A 21,123-nucleotide genomic window follows, 5' to 3' on the forward strand; every position below is an offset into this window, starting at 1 on the left:
TCATATACTGGGTCACAAAACAGCCCTTCATAAGTTTACAAGAATTGAAATTATACCATGCATACTTTCAGACCACAATGCTATGAAGCTTGAAATCAACCACAGGAAAAAGTCTGGAAAACCTCCAAAAGCATGGAGGTTAAAGAACACCCTACTAACGAATGAGTGGGTCAACCAGGCAATTAGAGAAGAAATTAAAATATATATGGAAACAAACGAAAATGAAAATACAACAATCCAAACGCTTTGGGATGCAGCGAAGGCAGTCCTGAGAGGAAAATACATTGCAATCCAGGCCTATCTCCAGAAACAAGAAAAATCCCAAATACAAAATCTAACAGCACACCTAAAGGAAATAGAAGCAGAACAGCAAAGGCAGCCTAAACCCAGCAGAAGAAGAGAAATAATAAAGATCAGAGCAGAAATAAACAATATAGAATCTAAAAAAACTGTAGAGCAGATCAACGAAACCAAGAGTTGGTTTTTTGAAAAAATAAACAAAATTGACAAACCTCTAGCCAGGCTTCTCAAAAAGAAAAGGGAGATGACCCAAATAGATAAAATCATGAATGAAAATGGAATGATTACAACCAATCCCTCAGAGATACAAACAATTATCAGGGAATACTATGAAAAATTATATGCCAGCAAATTGGACAACCTGGAAGAAATGGACAAATTCCTAAACACCCACACTCTTCCAAAACTCAATCAGGAGGAAATAGAAAGCTTGAACAGACCCATAACCAGCGAAGAAATTGAATCGGTTATCAAAAATCTCCCAACAAATAAGAGTCCAGGACCAGATGGCTTCCCAGGGGAGTTCTACCAGACATTTAAAGCAGAGATAATACCTATCCTTCTCAAGCTATTCCAAGAAATAGAAAGGGAAGGAAAACTTCCAGACTCATTCTATGAAGCCAGTATTACTTTGATTCCTAAACCAGACAGAGACCCAGTAAAAAAAGAGAACTACAGGCCAATATCCCTGATGAATATGGATGCAAAAATTCTTAATAAGATACTAGCAAATCGAATTCAACAGCATATAAAAAGAATTATTCACCATGATCAAGTGGGATTCATTCCTGGGATGCAGGGCTGGTTCAACATTCGCAAATCGATCAACGTGATACATCACATTAACAAAAAAAAAGAGAAGAACCATATGATCCTGTCAATCGATGCAGAAAAGGCCTTTGACAAAATCCAGCACCCTTTCTTAATAAAAACCCTTGAGAAAGTCGGGATAGAAGGAACATACTTAAAGATCATAAAGGCCATTTATGAAAAGCCCACAGCTAACATCATCCTCAACGGGGAAAAACTGAGAGCTTTTTCCCTGAGATCAGGAACACGACAGGGATGCCCACTGTCACCGCTGTTGTTTAATATAGTGCTGGAAGTTCTAGCATCAGCAATCAGACAACAAAAGGAAATCAAAGGCATCAAAATTGGCAAAGATGAAGTCAAGCTTTCGCTTTTTGCAGATGACATGATACTATACATGGAAAATCCGATAGACTCCACCAAAAGTCTGCTAGAACTGATACATGAATTCAGCAAAGTTGCAGGATACAAAATCAATGTGCAGAAATCAGTTGCATTCTTATACACTAACAATGAAGCAACAGAAAGACAAATGAAGAAACTGATCCCATTCACAATTGCACCAAGAAGCATAAAATACCTAGGAATAAATCTAACCAAAGATGTAAAAGATCTGTATGCTGAAAACTATAGAAAGCTTATGCAGGTAATTGAAGAAGATATAAAGAAATGGAAAGACATTCCATGCTCATGGATTGGAAGAATAAATATTGTCAAAATGTCAATACTACCCAAAGCTATCTACACATTCAATGCAATCCCAATCAAAATTGCACCAGCATTCTTCTCGAAACTAGAACAAGCAATCCTAAAATTCATATGGAACCACAAAAGGCCCCGAATAGCCAAAGTAATTTTGAAGAAGAAGACCAAAGCAGGAGGCATCACAATCCCAGACTTTAGCCTCTACTACAAAGCTGTAATCATCAAGACAGCATGGTATTGGCACAAAAACAGACACATAGACCAATAGAATAGAAACCCCAGAACTAGACCCACAAACGTATGGCCAACTCATCTTTGACAAAGCAGGAAAGAACATCCAATGGAAAAAAGACAGTCTCTTTAACAAATGGTGCTGGGAGAACTGGACAGCAACATGCAGAAGGTTGAAACTAGACCACTTTCTCACACCATTCACAAAAATAAACTCAAAATGGATAAAGGACCTGAATGTGAGACAGGAAACCATCAAAACCTTAGAGGAGAAAGCAGGAAAAGACCTCTCTGACCTCAGCCGTAGCAATCTCTTACTCAGCACATCCCCAAAGGCAAGGGAATTAAAAGCAAAAGTGAATTACTGGGACCTTATGAAGATAAAAAGCTTCTGCACAGCAAAGGAAACAACCAACAAAACTAAAAGGCAACCAACGGAATGGGAAAAGATATTTGCAAATGACACATCGGACAAAGGGCTAGTATCCAAAATCTATAAAGAGCTCATCAAACTCCACACCTGAAAAACAAATAACCCAGTGAAGAAATGGGCAGAAAACATGAATAGACACTTCTCTAAAGAAGACATCCAGATGGCCAACAGGCACATGAAAAGATGCTCAACGTCGCTCCTTATCAGGGAAATACAAATCAAAACCACACTCAGATATCACCTCACGCCAGTCAGAGTGGCCAAAATGAAGAAATCAGGAGACTATAGATGCTGGAGAGGATGTGGAGAAACAGGAACCCTCTTGCACTGTTGGTGGGAATGCAAATTGGTGCAGCCGCTCTGGAAAGCAGTGTGGAGGTTCCTCAGAAAATTAAAAATAGACCTACCCTATGACCCAGCAATAGCACTGCTAGGAATTTATCCAAGGGATACAGGAGTACTGATGCATAGGGGCACCTGTACCCCAATGTTTATAGCGGCACTCTCAACAATAGCCAAATTATGGAAAGAGCCTAAATGTCCATCAACTGATGAATGGATAAAGAAATTGTGGTTTATATACACAATGGAATACTACGTGGCAATGAGAAAAAATGAAATATGGCCTTTTGTAGCAACATGGATGGAACTGGAGAGTGTGATGCTAAGTGAAATAAGCCATACAGAGAAAGACAGATACCATATGGTTTCACTCTTATGTGGATCCTGAGAAACGTAACAGAAATCAATGGGGGAGGGGAAGGAAAAAAAAAAGAGGTTAGAGTGGGAGAGAGCCAAAGCATAGGAGACTGTTAAAAAACTGAGAACAAACTGAGGGTTGATGGGGGGTGGGAGGGAGGGCAGGGTGGGTGATGGGTATTGAGGAGGGCACCTTTTGGGATGAGCACTGGGTGTTGTATGGAAACCAATTTGACAGTAAATTTCATATATTTAAAAAAAAAAATTTGATAGGTTTTATGTATTTTTTAAGAACTATTATTAGGGGTCGGAACATTTAGACTTGTTATTTTTTCTAAATGAATTAAGTCCTTTGTATTTTAAAATGAACTTTTTATATAACTCAGGTAATATTCTTTGTTCTCAAATTAACATAGCTTATATAAATATACTAATAAGACATACAAACTTTATTGTAATCGGTGTTACCATGACATGTTTTCCCTATCTTTTTACTTTTAAAGTACTTATATTTAATAATAAAGTGTGTTTCTTTAGGCAGCAAAATTATTTGAATTTCACTTTTTTATAAAATCTGACAATCTCTGCCTTTTAAATGAAGATGTCTAAAGCCATTCATCTTTAATGTGATTACTGATATGGTTAGGTTTGGCCCTATCTTATGTATTTTTAATTTTTCCCATGTGTTCTGTATTCCTTTTTGCCTCCTTTTCTGCTTTGATGAAGTGAATGATTTTATAATTCCATTTTATATCTTTTTTTGGCATATTAGACATAACTCAGTTTTGTTATTTTAGTCATTGATTTAGGATTTATAATACACATCTTTCGCTTACCATGATCCACCTTTGAGTAATATTATATAATATTATGTATAAGAATCTTCTAAGAGTGTATTTTCATTTCTCTCTTCCTGGACTTAATGCTACCATTGTCATGCATTTTACTTAACATGTGTTATAAACCCTTCAAGTGTTTTATTTAAATAGTTATTTTCTCAAGAGATTTAAATTATTTAAAAATCATATGCAAGTACACATGTGGCTTCTATTTCCAATGCTCTTCATTTCCTTTGTGTAGAACCATGTTCTTATCTGGTACTATATTTCTTCTGCTTCAAGAACTTTCTGTATCATTTCGTATAGTGTCTGTCTACTGATGATTAGTTATTTAAGCTGCCATTATTTTGCTATAGTTTTTGAAATATATTTTGTTGAGTATAGAGAATTCTTGGTTGACAGTTTTAAAAACTGCTTTGCAGTGTTTTGCTCACTGTCTTCTTACTTGCATTGTTTCTGATGAAAATTCTACTGGTGTCACTATCTTTTTCTTCTTTTTTATATATTTCTTCTCACTGGGGCTCATTGAGCTTCTCATATCTGTGGCTTTATATTTTTTTACTCCAATTATATACATAGTAAGCCTCTTGAAGTTGTAACACAGATCACTGATATACTGTGCATTTTTCTAAATTCTCTTCTTTATGTATTTCATTTTGAATAGTTTCTATTCTTATGTCTTCAAGTTCATGACTTTTTTTCCTGCAGTGCTTATTTGTCTTTATCTGTCAATGTATTCATCATCTTACATACTGTAGTTTTCATGTTTAGAAGTTAGATTTGGGTCTTCTTTTATATCTTCCATGTCTCCATTTAACTTTATTTAGACATCTAGAATAGAGTTATTGTACCTGTTTTAATCTTTTTCTGCTAATTGTAACATCTTTGCCTACTCAAGTTCAGTGTCAATTGACCTATTTTCCTCCTTAAATGTTACATTTTCCTTTTTTTGCATGCCTGGTAACCTGTTATTGGACACCATACATTTTGAATTTTACCTTTTGGGTACTGGATATGTTTAGAGTCCTATAAATATTCCTGAGCATTGTTCCAGGACTCTGTTAAGTTACTTGGAAACAGTTTTGTCCTTCAAGTCATGCTTTAGGAAGTGTTAGGTAGGTACAGAGCAGAGCAATTATTTTCCACATCTACCAATAGAAGAACTTCCTATATACTCTACACTACACTGTACCTCATGAATTATGAGATTTACCATGCATTGTGTACTGTTCACTTTAATACTTTTGGATAATTCTTTCCCTGGCCTCTGATAGTATCTACACATGCATCTTCTAATCATTGTGCTGAATACCTGAGGTAGGTCTTATGAAGATCTTGGGGCTTCTCTATGTGTGCAGCTTTCTCATCTCTTTACTTTATAGCTGCCTTGACCTCTTGGACTCTATTTCTCCAGGAGCTGGTTAGATTCTATCTGGATTTCCTGTCCCTATGTTATGGTCTAGAAACTCTCTTAAGGGAAGAAGCTGGGACAGTTGCAGGATTCACTTTGCTTGTTCTCAGGGATTGCTCTCCTTTGTTTTTATTGCCTGAAATACATGGTCTTATAACTCCTCATTTCATATACTTTGTCTGGTGTTATTTTGTTTTGTTTATTTCAGGCAGGAGGTAAATCAAGTCTTTATTACTCCATTTTGGTCAAAGGAGAAGTAAAATCGTGACATTAAAAAATGTATTCCTAAATACACTAAATTCACTAAAAGCATCTAACTCAGAGGTTGGTGCACTTTTTTTTCTGCAAAGGGTCAAATAGTATATATTTTAGGCTTTGAAGTTCATATGGTCTCTGTTGCAAGTACTCTACCATTGTAGTGTGAAAATATCAATAGGTAACATGTCAACAACTGAGCATAGGTGTTCCAATAAAATGTTATTTACTGAGGCACCTGGGTGGCTCAGTCAGTTAAGCATCTGACTTCAGCTCAGGTCATGATCTCATAGTTCGTGAGTTTGAGCCCCATGTCAGGCTCTGTGCTGACAGCTCAGATCCTGGAGCCTGCTTTAGATTCTGTGTCTCCCTCTCTGTCTGACCCCTCCCCTATTCATGCTCTGTCTCTCTCTCTCAAAAATAAATAAGCATAAAAAAATTTTTTTAATGTTATTTACCAAAACAGGAAGAACACTAGATGTGGCTCACAAGCCCTAGTTTACCAGCTTCCGAGCTGGATCAATGTCTGTCGCCCCAATATCTCAGTGGTGAGCTATAATGAGCATTGTCTTAATCAAGTCTCCAAAAATACAGCATTATCAATAATAAGATACCCTGACATTACTTGCTCCTGATAGGGGTAAGCAACATCACCAAGGTAATATTCTTGCTAAAAATGTCCAAACTAATCTAATTATGAAAAAATAATCGAATATTAAATGTGGGTTATTACAAAGAACACTTGGAGTAGGCCAGAAAGAACATGCTGGTCAGGAAAAGTGTTTATTGATTAGATATTTTATTCTTAATGTCCTGTCCTATTCACATTTAGAGTCAGAAAGCAAATGTAATGAATAAAATTCTGAGTAGGTGAAGTATCTTATACCAAAGTTTCAAGCTCAACAATCCTTCCCCCCCCATCCCTACAGCACTCATGATCCTTTCAGTATTCTTGTTTGTCACAAAAAAGACTAGGAATAATATAGAGACATGATAATTACTCATTTTAAAGTTCCTATTTGTTTTTCTATTTTTATAAGAACCTCTCCCTTTATTCAAAAAAACTAAGATCCTATAATTCATTTTATGTGAATAATTCACCTTTGGTAACAGTAAATATGAACATGGTGTAATTTAAAAGTATGGGTGATACCAAACATGGAGCTCAGTTTGGACTTTTCCTTAAATTCTCATTTCTTTGAATTTTTAATATTATAAATATATTTCTCCAATTTATGAAATATTTCCTTCAGTGTGTGGCAATACCTTCCTGTACTACATATTTATATTCTATCAGTTCAGAAAGCAATTAATGCCTGTATTTATTACATGAAAATTAATACATGAAAAAATTCTTCCCTCCAAAGTTTCTCTGGTTACTTCTCACAGTGTTCTCACAGGAGAAATGATATAACCATGAAATTATAAAGCATATTTTAAAAATCAGTATTTCCATAAAGAAGATTTCTTTAGGGGCTCCTGGGTGGCTCGGTCAGTTAGGCGTCTGACTTTGGCTGAGGTCACATTCTCACGGTTCGTGGTTCGAGCCCCACATCGGGCTCTGTGCTGACAGCTCAGAGCCTGGAGCTTGCTTCCGATTCTGTGTCTCCCTCTTTCTGGCCCTCTCCTGCTCACACTCTTTCTCACTCTCTCTTTCAAAAATAAATAAACATTAAAAATTTTTTTTTAATATTTCTTTCATGGAGATTCTATCTCTGATAAAATAATTCATTACATGCAAGCAGTCTCACGTTTTATCAAAATTCTCTCACATTTTATCATCTAATTGCTCATGAATTGTGTAGTAGGTGTCATCATCAATTTACAATTGAGAAATAACAATAGCAGAGGAGTAAAAGACCTAACATCACATATTTAGAGGGTAATGGGAGAGAACTGTGAAAACATAAAAACAAAATATTTAGAAGAATATGATCCCCAATTTTATTTTAAAATTCCTTACTTATATATATATTAATAATGCTCACAAACCTGCAACTTGTCCTTTTAATTTTATAAGGATTTTTGCGTAACCTTTTTCTATTAAAGGATAAAATTAACATCTGTCTACTGAAGTTGACTGAACCATCAGACTCATTTCATACCCACTTCATTTCACAAACACAATTACACTTTCTCAGCCTGGAACATCAAAACAGAGGCACAACTAGGCTTTTTCAACTCTATGGCTACATAAAAGAAATATTCTAACAAACGAATTTCCCCATCTATTCATTGGTTTAAGAGAAAGAGAGAGAACTGTACTAATGAGCATGAAGTGGCACAAAACCAGAGTTTTATCCTAGATAATATATCTCAAGTTTTAGATCTCTGGAGGATGTAGAGAAAGCAAATATGTCTGCTGAAATCTATCAATGTTCCTACTAGCATATATCTTCAACTGCAGTAAGTGGTTTACCATCAAAGTTTCACAACTTTCCACTTGCAAATGTTGAAAGGCAAAGAATGAAACAGCATCTCTGGTGATTTTTATCTGGGTCCAGAGGACTAAATCCAAAACACAGACACAAAGAAGAAACACCATTGAGATTTATACCCTATGCACATATTATGGTGACTAGGAACAGAAGAAACCATTTTCATGGTTCTACATACTAATATGTAGATACATATTACTACATACTAATATGTCTTCTCACCCATAACTCAATTCTGTATTTTAAGGCATCATAGAAACCTTCCTGAACTCAGCCACCAAAGAACAAACGCCTACCTGTGCTAAATAGACATGCTTCATAATGTCACAGTATCTCAATATCTCAAAATCTTAACTCAATTATCTCAGCCTATGAAAGCAATAAGGGTCATAAAAGTCAAATTTTGATTGTATCAACAGCCTTAAATAAATATAATGTTATCAGACTCATTTTTAAATATTACTTTCACCATTTACAGTAATAAAACAAACTTACATATGAAGGAATAGTGGTAAAAATAGTTTTCTATATGATTCACACCAAGGGTGAGTCATTCAATTTTCTTGTTATTCAGAGGCCAATTATGGACTATTATGATCATTGTCTTCTTTATGTATTAAAATAGCAAAACAAATGAAAAAGGAGGAAACCAAAAATGATTTTCAATATTTTAAACTGCATATTTCCAAAGATATTTTATAGTAAACTCTTAGATACAGTTATCAAATCATTCCATGAATAATATGCTAAAAAGTCTTTTAATGGTCTTTTTATTATTTTCCTTGACCTTCAGATGATGGAGACAGGTGAGTCCCTACACAGCCAAGTCTTTTCCTTGGGAATAAAGAGCATTCCATATCACCCAATGTCCCCTGTTTAACCAAGATAACAATTTTCTTATGAATTTATCATTAAGGTAACCCCGATTATCTTAATCAGTATTAGACTAATATAAGGAGACAAAAAAATCCCTAGAATTTACGATATTTCTATTCTTTACATCATGAAGTTAATAACTCAGGTTTTATTTATTTTTTATACGGCTTTAGGCACAGCACTGTCAAGAGACATCCAAATATCTTCTATTGACCTCTCTTCACTAGAAGTTATTTTCAACTTAGTTCTTTAAGACTCTTAATTTTGTTTATTATAACCTTTCCCATTATGCTTATTAATGGCCTCAGTAGTGTGTAAATTCAAGAGAGAAATGAGAGTCACTATGTTATCTAGAAAACAACTTCCATCCATTTTTAAAGTTATATCAATTTAACATTAAATCCCCATAGAACTATTTTCCAGCTAGTTCCAAGAATGAACAAAAAGTTTATAATAATCATATTTTGAAGTTCCAGACCATGAGCCCAATTCTCTTGGCTTAATTTTTTTTCATTATAAAATACCTAAGAATATCCCTATGTGAAGAGTTAAAAAAAAAAAAAAAAAGGATACACTAAAGATGAGGAATGAGAGAAATACCATGGATAACTTGTGACTGTAGGGAAGATATTTAATTTCTGAACCTCAGTTTTTCAATCTATACAAATGGGTATAATGCCCTTGAGGGATTTATCACACCTTTTCAACTCCTGCACCTTGAGTCTTTCCTCTGGGGCTCTATATTATCCCTAAGTGTAATAAAACCACTTCACTGTGCTATTAGTTATACAATAGAAAAGGTGGTTGATAGAAAGCATTTTCTCCTCTTCTTTTTCTTTTCTCTTTTGGCACTGGTGGAAGGGCCAAAAAGAAATGACCAAATGTGACTTCTCTGCAGAAATGCAGCAGAGGTAGGGGGGATCACAGATAATATATATATGATATTTTTTCCCTTATAGTGACTAATTATATTCTAGTAAATGACAAATTGATAAAATACCATTGTTGAGTTCTTTTCTTACTTTTTTGTAGAAGCATAGAAATTAAGGTAAGCAATTTGTGAAATACTAAATTAAAATAATTTAGAAGCTAGGAATAAAATACTGCCACCCTTGATGTCTTTTTGGAAGGCTAGTAAGAAAATTACAGTTCTCCTTTGCTTAGAACTGCACATCAGGAGCCTGTCCAATGTTCTTCTTGATTGCTATCTTCTTCCATACTTATTTATTAAGACTAAAGTGTAAAAGAATTCAATAGAAATGTGAGTCTCTTTTTATTAATATAAAACTCAGTCCTTTCAAAAATATTTTATGCAATTAACTTAACTCCCCACAGACACAGTCTTTAATAATTTTGAGGGAAAATGAATGATATTTCAAGATTTTCATTGATATAAAATGTCTTCTAATTAATAACAGTAATGAGAGAAAATTAAGATAATAAAGGAAAATTATTTCCAAATATAGAAACATCAAAACAAAGAAAGATAATTCAAATTTTAGTCGGTTCCTCGAATGACCTGGTGAGCATTCATTTCCAGAAAAGTGTCTTTTGAAATCATTTTCTTCAGGTAAACATTGTATATTCCTGTTAGCAATACAATTAAGAAACTAGATATTTGTGCTTGCTTTCCTCTTCTAAAAGCAGGGGAAAAAATGAACCCAAACTTTCAATTCAAAACAGAATAGTGGAATAACAGTATTCCAAAGTGGAGCAAAGACTCTACTTCTATGCCATTATGCCTTATTTCATACTTACTAGAGAACTACTGAGAATTGATATAGCAAACAGAGCTCCCTTGTCCTCATCTGCCGAAGCAGTATAACTCCAAAGATAATAACCCCTATAAACTTAAATTACTTAGTACTTCTGAGCTACATAAACAAAATAAAATAGGGACGGCAATGACTGTCTCACAAGACGATGTAGAGAGTGGATTCTATATGTATAAAAAGCAAATGGCAGGTGGGAACATACAATAACCCATAGATATCTGTTATTATTCATGGTATTGTATACTTATTAGTATTTTTAGGCAAAATAAGTGTTCATGGACTCTGTAAAAAGCAAAGCAAAATGTTACTATTAATGACTTATTTTTTTAAGAGTGCTATATATTAGGGGCGCCTGGGTGGCTCAGTCGGTTAAGCATCCGACTTCAGCTCAGGTCATGATCTCACGGTTTGTGGGTTTGAGCCCCACGTCGGGCTCTGTGATAAATGCTTGCTCAGAACCTGGAGCTTGCTTCGGATTCTGTGTCTCCCTCTCTCTCTGCCTCTCTCCCACTTGTGCTCTGTCTCTCTCGCGCGCTCTCTCTCTCTCTCTCAAAAATAAATAAAATGCAAAAAAAAAAAAAATTTAAAAAAGTGTTATATTTTAGAGGAGATCCAAAATTAAGTTAATGTATCCATGTGTAACAATAACATTCCTGCATTATGTAGCAAAGCATTGTCTTCTTGTCTCCTCCATGTCTGCTTAAATGCTCTATTGCCATCTTAAGAGCTCCTTCCCTGACTCTGCTTCTTCCATCTCTCAGTGTCAGCCCCTCCTCTGCCCAATCCTGCTCTATCTCTCTACATCTCACATTGGGATCATCACAAGGATAAAAAATATCTTACTGCTCTTCTTGCACACCTACTTTCTCAGTTCCAATTCTTCCTGCATGCCAATGATAGAACAATCTTCCTAAAGCATAGTTCTTGTTAACAATAGTAAATAAGCTGAATTATAAACGCACTACTTAAAATAATACTCAGCATGCATTTAAAAAATTTTTGGGGGGCTCCAAGGTGGCTCATTCAGTTAAGCGTCTGACTCTTGATTTCGGCTCAGGTCATGACCTCACAGTTTGAGAGACCCACACTGGGCTCTGTACTGGCAGCATAGTCTGCTTCAGATTCTCTCTCCCTATGTCCCTCCCCCACCTCTCTCAAAACAAACAAACAAACAAAAAAAAATACAGGATGATTAAATTAACCATGGTGCACTCCTCCTCTTAAATATGTATTAAAAATTAGTAAAAAAATTAAAAAGTATGCATTACTAATGTGGAAAACAATCTATCATTTATTGTTAATTTAAAAAAAGAAAATTGCTAAATAACATCTATTATGTTACCCCATTTTGTAAAAGAGTAAATTATATATTCATATGTTAGATATTTGAAATATGTATGTGAAAGCATATTACATAAGTCATAGTAATATATGTAAATATACTTAGGATTATGAATTTGTTCACAGTGATCATATCTGTGGGATGAGATTGGGAACAATGGAAGAGGAGATTTTATTATTCATTTCTTTTACAAGAGATATGGGCATTTTGTTAAACTTTATTTTTTGTTGTTTTAAACCATATTTTTCATATATACTGTCAACGAATTATCTAGTGAGATTAAAGTAGTCAATAGGAATTTTCACTTGTTGTTTTATCCAACACTGTATTGCTTGTTTTTTTAAGAAACAAAGTACATGTATTTCTTTACTGATTTGAAAAAATTTTAAGCCCATGATATTTTTAATTGAAAATATGGATTTAGGCAAGGTTACCTTTATTGGCAGATAAAGCCTTGAGTAGATTGTCTTTATTCTAGTAAGGAATTACTTAAACAAGTTGTCATTTATCACACCATCTCAAAATTCTATTAAAATGGGCAACAGTACAATGCCTTGCAGTGTTGTTTTGAGTTTAAGCTAATATAAGTGGATTATGCATAAGAGGTTTAACAAGCTATGGGGGATCAGAAAGGGCTATGAGAAAAAAAATACAGCCCAATATATTCTCTTTTGAATACTGTACTGCTAAATGAGAATTATAAGATGAGAATCAGAAAGTTTCTTTTTGTTGTTGGCCTTAGAAGTCTAATTTTCTTCATCTAAAAGACTTCACCAGAAATCCTTTTCTCAGAAAAGGTGTTGCTAAGAGCTCAGTGGACTGGGCTTCCTTTATAGGTGGCAGTTTCCCTGCCTGTCACTGAAGGTGCCCACATAGAACCCATGCTGCCATTTTTGAATGCTATGGTGAATGGCTTGAATTACATACCTCTGAGGTTCCCTCAGTGGGTAAGCTCCTGGGCTACAAAGTTCCTCTTTTCAGGAACTTACAAAATGTCCCATTTCCTATCAGATTAATTATAGACACCCATCTTGTCACTTAATGATATGAAGGGCATATATATGTGACCAAGAGCAAACAACGCAGGAAATTAGGGAAGAGTACATTAACATTGCTTAAAGAAGGACAAAGTGACTGTAGTCCCATTAGCACAGGTGAGTGTGGAAACCAGATAAAGGTAGAAAAGTCGGCAGAGGCCAAACCATGAGTGTATCGTATGAAGACCAAATGAACACTACAGAAGGGTTTTTAACTGGAGTCTATGAAAGGATGATAAAATAACCAGTCTTGTTAAGATGTCATTTTAAGATACCAACTGTGGCTGTCGTGTTAAGAACAGATTGAAAGGAGCCAGCAAAAATCAGTTCATGTCAATCCTTGGAGCACAGCCCTTCCGAGATTCTTCATCTCAAACATAATAAAAGCTAAAATCCTTAAAGCATCCTAAAAACTTTTCTGTGATCTGACCCCCCATTTCTCAGATTTTCATTCCCACAAATCTCTTTCACATAACAAATATTTCACGGTATCAAAAGTCAAAAGTATTTTAAGAGCAAACTACAAACTTTGGCCACTGAAAAAATTTTCTTGAAGCAAATTAGACTCATATTGCTCTGGGAGCAGTACAAAAGTATTCTCATCCCACTCTTGCTATAGAAGGCAACAACTACAGAAACCAGCCCTCAAGACAAACCCTGTGTGGTTATCCAAAATCCTGTCCGTGTACCGGTGAACCGATAGTGTTAGAGAAACAAGTGTCTGGGGCTGTTTTCCCTGGCTCTTAATCTCAAGAGAGAAAGACTGGATGGTGGAAGCCTAGTCAGCTGATAAGAAAATCCCACCTGCTTGAGGCAGGGCATCCAAATATTCAAGCACCCAGCTTGTATTCAAGAATCTAATAATTGACTGACTGACTTCTCTGACCTTCACCTAAACATGAAGCACAAATGACAGAACTAAAAGTAAAAAAGGTCATTTTTCTCTGCTACAGTTTATGGCAATTCTTTGTGTGTGTATATATAGACCATCAACAAAAGGATCTCTTCAGATAAAATAAGCTCATGATGACTTCAAGCATTTTCCACAAGACTGGGATATACCAAATTTTTGAAAAAGAAGCAAGATGACATTCTTTACTCCTAAGAATTTCAGACCTTTGTTTCCCAGAAATTCTGGGGATAAAATGAAGCAGAACAAATGTTTTCACAACCACCAGCTGGGAAGCCCCATGCTATAACCAAAATATCTAACAAAATTCAAGAAGCATTAAGTGATATGTATAGCATAATAAACCCATTTCCACAGATGCTGACCTCGATAAAATGAATATGTTTGTTTGTTTGTCTCTTTTTTTCTCTAAAAGTAAGACACTTCATTTCCTACATCTGAAATGCTCAAGATAGACATTGCAGATGCATCTGAAAACTAACTTCTACGTTATCAGAAAATCATGAAGCTTGAAGGCTGCCTCTTAGCACTGCTAGATTTAAAGTTATGGCAGTATTTCCATTATAAACACCATTTTCCAAGAGTTTATAAACCAGCTGTAAAAAAAATCTGCTCCTGGATCAAGTTTTGTAGGCTTAAGAAAGGAGAAAAATATTAAAGTTTATTATCAAATAAAAAACATTTTAAACTCCATCTTGAAATTGTAAATTACAAAAACATGATTTTTAAGGCTTTTGTGCCACAACTTAATTTTAATACATAATGAAATAAAAATAATGACCAGAAATTTGTGAAATGGAAACCTATTTTCACCTATTCTGAATGCATGTTGGGAAAAAGCTTCAAGTAAATAGCTGTCATTCCAGAGTAGATTTTACTCCTAGTTAGACTGGATTTACTCTTGTTACCATAGTTATAGGTATACATAACTACATAGTTATACATAACTACAAATATGTATTCTTACTGAGTTGTCAAATGATACTATATACTTCAAAAATTACTCAGGATCAAAACCAACAAGTACAAAGGTAAAACTGAAACCCTTGTTCCTGGTAGCGTTTCCTTCTTTCTCACATATATCCATAAATTCATACACTGACACCCCCACACATACACACACATGCATACACATTAACACACAAGTATGTATATGTCAAGCACAAAGTCTTTTGTTGTTTTTGGTTCTTCAAGAATAAAGGAAAGTTAAGCCCCAAAATAAATAAGGGGGGAAAAAAGGAAAATTAAGACTTAATTTTTTTTCTTAATCTACACATACAAAGGATGGACCAATAGTATCATAACCAATCTTTCTCAAAACAAGAAATCTATATTCTCCACATGTGAGAATCCTCTACTTGCTTGCTTAACAGACTATGTCTTACTCGGTGACAATTTAATGTAGATAGTTGCCAATAGTAACGATTTGAACCACACATTTGATTTAAAATAAGCACTTTGAGAATGAACTTGTCTCTCTCCAAACATTTAAATCTACAACTACCTATACGATTACCAATCAGGAATATCACTAGGAAGGCCAACTTGTAATACCACATCTTCATGTCCTGAGAAAGCACCTTAACTATTGGCTCTCATCTTGGAATTTTCTTTGAGGGTCTCCGTCTAAACTAACTTCCACCAAAACATTCTCCCTTAGCACACCTCTCAAGTTTCATTACAAGAGTCTCCTTTTCCAAAGTCCAATACATTAGTATTTGCATACAATGTTGCATAATTGGGGTAACAAAGTCAACAGGCTTATGGCACTTGAAAAAAATTTAAGCAAGGCATTTCAGAAGAATATTGTTCTACATTAAGAAAACATGTTCAAAAGGAACTTTTAAAGAATACTCGTGCCCAGTAAGAGATGTCCTTGAAGAGATAAGAGACCCCACAAAGGACTGAGCTTCCTTCTCTGGAAGAGAAGGAATTCTAAAAGATGATAATATTAAATAAAAATTATGTTAAAGGGGAAAGACGGAGGAAGGAATCTAATTATAAGGGTCAGTAGGATCTACCTGAAAGGAATATACTTGACCACTTGATTTGGAGGGAAATGCAGAACACTGCCAATTCACACATACTTTAATCACGTTTTATTTTTTTTATTTTTAGATTATATTCAGCTTTATTTTGAAATGGCCTTTGGTTTCTATCTTCTTACATATAGTAGACTTACTCCTAAATCGAAGAAAATCAGGTAAGAGTATGAATAATTTCAGTTAGGGATTCTAGAACTTCATATTTATTACTTAAAAACAAGATTACTGTTCACTGTTCATGATGCCAATAGGGGGAAACATTAACTTTGTGCCTTGGAAATCTTCCTCATACTTTGGACAGCATATCAGTCATTTAAGTGCTTCAGTGAAAATACTTTTCTCCTTGTCTGTGTAGATTTTGTGATACCTTCCAAAATAGCTTTGTTTCCCAATCACAATTGACTGGCTGTGCCTTTGTTCACTTTCCCAGGCAGGTTTCATAACTGAGAAACATAGTTTACTCTAAAGTCATACATTTTTTTTCACTTTTTCTTTGTCTATAAAAAAGAAAATCATTCTCAAATAACTCCTGCCTTCTTTAACCTTCAACATTTTTTAAGTTCTACATTTTTGGTATGCAGTATTAAAAAAAAAACTTTTCTATAAAGGTTAGAAAAAGAATTGATTGAGTGTTCAAGCTTTTTTAAGCTATAATTATACAAGTCTGATAAAGTCTGAAATGGAGATTGATTTCTTCACTATTTTAACACAGTCAAGACTTTTTTTCTAAGCAATGAAGGTACAGATGTTTAAACCAGCAATATTAAACAAGATGTGAAGGAGTTGGAGATAAGGGATTAGTTACGCGTATATGATTCAAAGGGAGTTGTCTCATAGAAACTTGATATACAATTTGCTAAAATGCCCTTTATCTAAGGATTCCCGAGTTTCAAACAACCTTTCACTGGATGTTTTATAACCTATTGTTACATGGCTCTTCCTTTGAACCTAAATTATTATTTTCCTTTTTAATGATAACTAAAGCTATGTCTTTGAATAAAGAATATTTCTTTTAAATTTGAGAAGTATTTCTTAATTAAAACATAATTGTCTATTGATCATTTTGCTAGTCTGAAAGTCTAATTTTTAGGAACACAGAGATGGTGTTTGCCAACCTAATTAACATTGGATCAACCCCAGTCTGGGAATATGGTCCAAGCACATGCACAAAGAAATAATTAGCTCCTTCTGTTTAGAAGACTTATTAAAAATAAAAAAGCAACAAGATATTCTAAATACAGGTATGTCCCTCACTGTTGTGATCAAATTAAAAATAAAGGATTATAGAAATCTTAATATTGCTTATACGGTAAAAATAGTTATTTATATACTGCTCTACAAAGTGCTTTGACCTCATTGAGTAAGCAATTAAAATATTACATTCAGCTTTTTCAGGACAAAATTTTAAAGTTACATCGGGCCCCAAACAAGTTATTTTCCTAAAAAATGAAGATGTAGCTTAATATATCTCTTAAGAGTCTTCCCAGTTTTATTAGACAAAAACTGTACAGAGTTTTACATATTGATAGAATTTATATTAAAACTTGAATTTTCTTTACGTGCACACTTGCATAGATTTCTTCATTTCTAACCAATCACAAGACTAATAGATTGCTCAGAGCAGTTTGGATGCTCAGTGACTATTGCTTTAGGGTAAAACCTAAGACATTTTCACATGAATTTCTGGCATAAAAAAATCAGTTATAATCACAGAATAAGAGAGGTTGTGTGTGTGTGTGTGTGTGTGTGTGTGTGTGTGTGTGTGTTTCCCCACCTGAGTGGCTTACCTTAAGGGTAATGACAAATGACATTCTCATATCTATATACAGGAACAGAAAACAGTCTCTACTACAAAGAACGTGTTATGGAGCAAGGTCATCCCAGAGGTGAGGAATCCAAGCCCTTGCAGATGACGGTGAGGCTCCAGGAAGCTTGTTCACCTCAGAAGGCCAGGCTCACATAGGTAAAAACTTTTACACTGCCTAATTCTTCATGCAAATGATAGAAAATGAAAGCACTATCTGTCAGGAAGAGAAACAAGCATTCACATAAAAGAGAAAATACAGAGAAAAGAGAGAGGTTCAATGGACAAATACTGGAATCAAGTACGACATCAACAAAAGCCTCACAAAAAGACAGCAGACTTCAGGTAATGCATACAGATTTTCAGGGATGATTTCTTTTGCTGAACAGAAAACAAGAAATTAGAAAGAAAAAGTCTCACCTGGATGAAACGTAGAGCCTTTACATTTGCTTGAATAACTTAAAGCATGAGTCTTTGTGAGAAAAAAGTATACAAAATAAGTGACATGTATCTTCCTAAAGATTAGGAAAAACTCAGTTGCTATCAAGAAAATCATGAATGAAGGGGCGCCTGGGTGGCGCAGTCGGTTAAGCGTCCGACTTCAGCCAGGTCACCATCTCGCGGTCTGTGAGTTCGAGCCCCGCGTCAGGCTCTGGGCTGATGGCTCGGAGCCTGGAGCCTGTTTCCGATTCTGTGTCTCCCTCTCTCTCTGCCCCTCCCCGTTCATGCTCTGTCTCTCTCTGTCCCAAAAATAAATAAAATAAAAAAAAAAAATAAAAAAAAAAAAACGTTGAAGAAAATCATGAATGAAAAAATAATGACCTAAAAGGAGGTAGTTTCATACCAAGAGCTAGAATGAACCCATTTGCTACAAACAAATAAAAAACCCAGTACTAAGTGAGATGATGCAATATGCAAATAATAAATATTTTGACTCTGAGGTTAATATGTTAGAAAATCACAAATTGCAAATGCCTCTATATAATGTGTTCAACTTAAAACCAGAGGAGATGAGAATAAAGAAAGAAAGAGAAAGAAGATACAACTTTTGATGACGTCAGTTTACTCGTGAGCCAGTCTTATGGAAATGTTTTTGTTTCCCAGTCAGTGACTTTCAAGAGGTCCCAAGGGAAATATACCTTTCTTTCCCACTGGGATAGTTTTACTATTTTTGGCAATAGCTAGTTTTCAAAAATAAAGAATAGATTATGAATCATAAGCACAGTCTTAGAAAATGATTTGAAAAGTCAGTGGTTATAATAGTCAATTCAAAACCTCTAAAAACAAACTGCATAGCAAGTTTATAAGCTGATTGTCAAAAAACAGCTAAAAAAAATATTTCTTAATGATTAAGTCATTTGTGAGAGATGAATTCTAAAACAGCTGGGGCGGTGGGGGGGGCGGGCAGGCGGTATGTGGCCCATCCTGGTGTATATCCTTGGGAGAAAATATTGTATACATTAGTTCCAGAAACAAACAAAATGTTCTTAACTCCATAGATCTCTTAGAAAATATTAGCAAGAACACTTGCTATATATTAAATAATCCTTAATGTAATAAATTGTTCTGAATTACTTTTGTTTTAATTTTGAAAAACTGAGAATTAATTTATTAATTTTTTCAAAAAATTTTTGCAAAGACCTAGTTAAATTTTAGAGTGTTATAAAAAAAATCCCTGAAATTAAAAATAATCATACTTGACACAATGTATTTGAACAAGTTCATTTCTTATAAAAAAATTAGCTACTATCTTCTAAATTCAAAAATTATCACAATATGGAGACTAAGTTTTACTCATATTAGAAAATCGTAGATGATTTTTATCTTTCCTCTGGTGATACTAATATTCATTCTCTAGTTACACTGCCATAAATGGTAACAACTAATGAAAGGTAGCTGCTTAAAATTTAATTTATTCTAATAAAAGTTAAACAAAATTAAATAGTTTCTCAGTCACATTAGCCATGTCTTGAGTGTTTAATAGCCACACGTAGCTAGTGGCTACCATTTCAGTCAGAGCAGATATAGAGTATTTCTATGGCTGCAGAAAGTTTTATTAGCACTAACCTATAGGCTATAAACAGAGATGAGATTTCATACATTTGAATGTATTGTTGCTATAAAACTAATATAAATTCAATTACCAAAGCTGTATTTCTTAGCTACAAGAAAAATTAATCATGCTAAATTTCAAAGATGTTTCTATCATCTTTTATATTTTGACCAAGTCAGACTCCTAACAGTACGTTTATTTTAATTTTGTACTGAGTTTTTCACACTAGAAACTCTGGTAAAAGTCATCTGATTTGTATCTATGGACCTCTTAAAAAGATTTCTTTTATCGGGGTGCCTGGGTGACTCAGTCAACTAAGTGTCTGACTATTGATTTAGGCTAACATCATGATCTCAGGGTAATGATCTGAGGGTCATGAGATCGAGCCCCATGTTAGAGTCTGTGCTGAGCATGAAGCATGGGAGTGGGGGTGGGGGGTGAATATGTAGGCATATTCTTTCCAGTATCTATAATCACAAAAACCGTGTCCACCCTCTCAGAAAATGGTCCACATTAGCTTATCTCTAAAACCCACATCAAGGATATTTTTCCTAATCTATATAATGTCATTCTTTTACCCAAATTCTTTACCATTCCAGTTAATCTTTCCATTTTTCTGCAAAATTAAAAAAAAGTGGGGGAGTGGTACTTTTAACAGTGGTAGCCTCAGTCCTCTGATGACTCAAACTCTGCTAAAGGCTGTGTAGACATAATAGAGTAAATCCAGAAAGAGTTAATGTCTCTCTAATTAGAATCAGGCAAATGGTAAGTGGGTACAGTCAAGAATATTTGGCTCACCCATTCTCTACACCTGTCTGACCAAATTGACATGTATGAAATCTCTAACAATTACTGTAGAGCTCAAGAAGATTCTCACTGGGGGTGGGGGGGGGGTGGCACCTGGATGGCTTAGTGGGTTAAGCATCTGACTCTTAATTTCAGTTCAGGTCATGATCCCATGGTTCATGAGATTTACCCCACATTGGCTCCAAGCTGAGCGTGGCTCCTGCTTTGGACTCTCTCTCTGCCCCTCCCCGGCTTGTATTCTGTCTCTCAAAATAAATAAATAAACATTAAAATTCTCACTGGAATATATTGATCATGCTGTCCTCATAAGCCTTTTATAAAACTATATGGAAGCCCCCAGAAAAAAAAATACA

General features: G+C 34.7%; 1 protein-coding gene across 8 annotated transcripts in view; it reads right to left on the minus strand.

Annotated features, from left to right (window-relative positions):
* NLGN1 (neuroligin 1) overlaps positions 1-21,123 on the minus strand; it is a 574,247-nt gene that overhangs the window by 530,655 nt on the left and 22,469 nt on the right. Inside the window, exon 2 of one of the 8 annotated variants that reach the window (XM_049628557.1) lies at positions 20,620-20,650. The exons of the other annotated variants lie outside the window; for them this stretch is intronic. Coding sequence (XP_049484514.1) covers positions 20,620-20,650 — 31 coding nt within the window. The remainder of the gene's footprint in view (positions 1-20,619; positions 20,651-21,123) is intronic. 8 annotated transcript variants of the gene reach the window in all.

Source organism: Panthera uncia, chromosome C2 (assembly GCF_023721935.1).
Source record: "Panthera uncia isolate 11264 chromosome C2, Puncia_PCG_1.0, whole genome shotgun sequence".
NCBI lineage: Eukaryota > Metazoa > Chordata > Mammalia > Carnivora > Felidae > Panthera > Panthera uncia.